This window comes from Odontomachus brunneus, unplaced genomic scaffold (assembly GCF_010583005.1).
Source record: "Odontomachus brunneus isolate Ranch 3 - 2012 unplaced genomic scaffold, Obru_v1 Obru_scaffold_021, whole genome shotgun sequence".
NCBI classification, from domain to species: Eukaryota; Metazoa; Arthropoda; class Insecta; order Hymenoptera; family Formicidae; genus Odontomachus; species Odontomachus brunneus.
The window spans coordinates 1,200,686-1,203,296 of record NW_022639471.1 but is presented as its reverse complement, the minus strand read 5'-3'; the positions used below and the strand labels follow the sequence as shown (position 1 = coordinate 1,203,296).

General features: G+C 47.8%; 2 protein-coding genes across 6 annotated transcripts in view; one reads left to right on the top strand and one right to left on the bottom strand.

The window, feature by feature from the left end:
- Positions 1–2,611, top strand: part of LOC116842134 (ATPase family AAA domain-containing protein 1-B-like) — a 188,467-nt gene that overhangs the window by 8,534 nt on the left and 177,322 nt on the right.
- The window catches only part of LOC116842132 (synaptic vesicle glycoprotein 2B-like), a 16,880-nt gene that overhangs the window by 5,434 nt on the left and 8,835 nt on the right, over positions 1–2,611 (bottom strand). For all 5 annotated transcript variants that reach the window (XM_032810883.1, XM_032810879.1, XM_032810881.1 and 2 more), the window contains 2 exons: positions 1,917–2,038; positions 413–651 (listed from right to left, as the gene is read on the bottom strand). In XM_032810883.1, the coding sequence (XP_032666774.1) occupies positions 413–651; positions 1,917–2,038 (361 nt within the window). The remainder of the gene's footprint in view (positions 1–412; positions 652–1,916; positions 2,039–2,611) is intronic.

Below are 2,611 nucleotides of genomic sequence, written 5' to 3'. Positions count from 1 at the left end.
TGCCGTAAATAAAACGTGTCGTTTGTATCTAGCGGAGGCGCTATGAAGTCGCGGAGGATATCTCCCGGCCATTTGTTAAAGCCCGAAACAACGAGCCCGCTCGATAAGCGCGCCCGGTAAAAAGATAATAACGCCCGAATAATGCAATATCGTTGTTGCCCGGCCTGGGAGCCCGGGAGAATGAGGAGTATGGACTCTTTCCCTCTCTTTCTCTCTCTTTTCCTTTCTGCCGCTCGTTCGAGAGGTCCCTCTCCAATAAATAGCGCCGAATGAACGGGGCCGTCGTGCGCGCGGATTTACCACGACGATCAGTTCCGCGGCCGCTATCAATCATTAATGAATTCGATTTGAAATCGGGACGAACAATCGAATCGCGATAAAAGTTGAATAGTCGCAGGATTACTCGGCTTACCGGGAACGTTTCCGGGAGCTGTCCAGTATTCATGCGGTACATCCGCCTGAATAACCTCAAGGCGGCGTCCGACCTGCCGATCGACATGAGGTACTTAGGGCTGTCCGGTAACATGGCCGACGTCACGAGGCCGATGACGGGAGGTATCGAGCAGATCAGCAGGTATATACGCCAGGAGTCGTAGCCTCGCCCGAAGATGTCGATGTGCCAATCCAACGGCAGTATCATAAAGCCCAACGCTGCCGGGTCGCGGACGTGTTCGATTAACGGGTTGGATTAGCGAAAGCGCGTTAAGGGGGAGGCGCACGTGTGCTCTTATCTCTATTTCCTCTCTGCTCTCGTCCAGTTAACTCTTGGTTCCCCAAGGAGAGAGGTATGGACCGAGCCCTTCTCGATTTTTTTAGCTTTTCGCGGAGTCGTGATAGACGACAATGAAGAATCTTAATTCGGTGGAAAGTTAACCGTTGAAGAAATAATGTGCGCGCATCGCCAATGCCGGAGAGAGGAGGATGTTAAAAATAGGCCATTTTTGGTCCATTGACGGAACCTTAGTTAATCATAGAAACTGTTTTTGGAATCACCCATAAACAGAAGATAACAATTATTTATTTACCAGGTCCGGGGAAAGTTATGAAAATCGGAGTGTATTATTGACTGTTGAAATAGCGATATGAAGTGTTTTTTAGGAATTTTATTGTTTTGATACGTCTTTAAAATATAAAATTAATTGCCCATTTATGTTTCTGTCGGAATGAGCGAAAAATGGCCTATTTTTAACGTCCTCCTTTGCCCGAAGGCGAATTAAAGAGCCGAGCGAGGAGGATTATCGAGATATCGTATACATATAAGGCGTGCACATACACACACATACAGTGTATGGTGCATCATGTGGCGAGAAGGCGGCGGCAAATAATCTTGGAAGTAAATTAATTAACTTCTTGTAGCTTGGCGCGCTCGATATCTCTCGCATTCAGCTGGAACCAGTCGGTGCCAATGTGATTCATCGCACGCGTTGTTAGGTAAAGTTCGCTGGTTATTACACACAGGACGCCGCGATAGTGACACGTAATCTAGTTTCGAACTAGTTCCGCCAACCCCGACACGACGAACTACAGCTGCACGGGATCCCTTCTGGATCCTTTTCGCGCGCGAGCCACTCTCGACGACGCCTTGCTCGCGTTTATATGCAACTTGATTTCACTATGTGGAAACAAGTAACAACAACAATATAAACAATAGCTATATGTACAATAGAGCCAAATAGCCACGGCTATAAATAAACGCGTACATTCGTCATGTAGAAATTTTTTACATGTTTCACAAGAATCACATCGTGAGATTCTTTTTTTAAACCTTTCACTAGCATTTTTTTCCCCGAGTGTAACTCGAATCCAGCTCTCGCGCGATGATTGTTGCGCGGTGTCGTTTATTCGCGAGTAACGCGTCGCCGTTATTGATAACCGCGATGCATTACGAAGGATTTATCGCGCGATCGCGTGTCTACCTGCCGGCACGATGTTCGCCACGGCGAAGAGGAATCCTGTCCACGTGGCGAAGCGCGGCTTGTACCTCGCCGAATGAAATTCCGTCAGGTACGTCATCACCATCGCCAACGGGCCGCCCGCGCTGTAAATCATAGATGCGCGCGTTACATACCATGTATCGGGCCGTGAGATTGCGAGGGAGGTAAAAGGAGGCCGCGATAAACTCCGGCAGGGTTGCTCGCGAGGAGCCCGGAGGAAACTGAAGAGAATGCTCTCCCGCTCGTCCCTTGGGACTTCCCTCGAGAGAAAAAATCGACGGTGAAATACCCTTATTAATCAGCGCGCGCCGTTGAAAGTTTGACGACACGAATATTCTCGGGAGAGAAATTTTTCGGACTCTATGACATCCGTGGAATGTACAGGGTAAGTCAATAACTATTGCCACCCTGAATATATTTGAAACAAAAAGCAAAGATAACTTTAAGATTAAGCTACACCTTAAGATCGAAGCTACACGTCCCAGAAAAAGCGTGTAATAAAAAGCTTTCCGAGTAGAAATTAATCGGGGCGGGCTCTAAGCATATGATGGTCCTAGCCAGAGATGCCCCAAAATGAGCATGTCTTCATAAGGGCCCAGATATAGCCAAAATAGGCAAATCATAGGTTTGACATAGGTTTCGAGCGCGAAGGGCCGCGGTCAAGAATAAAGTGCCCT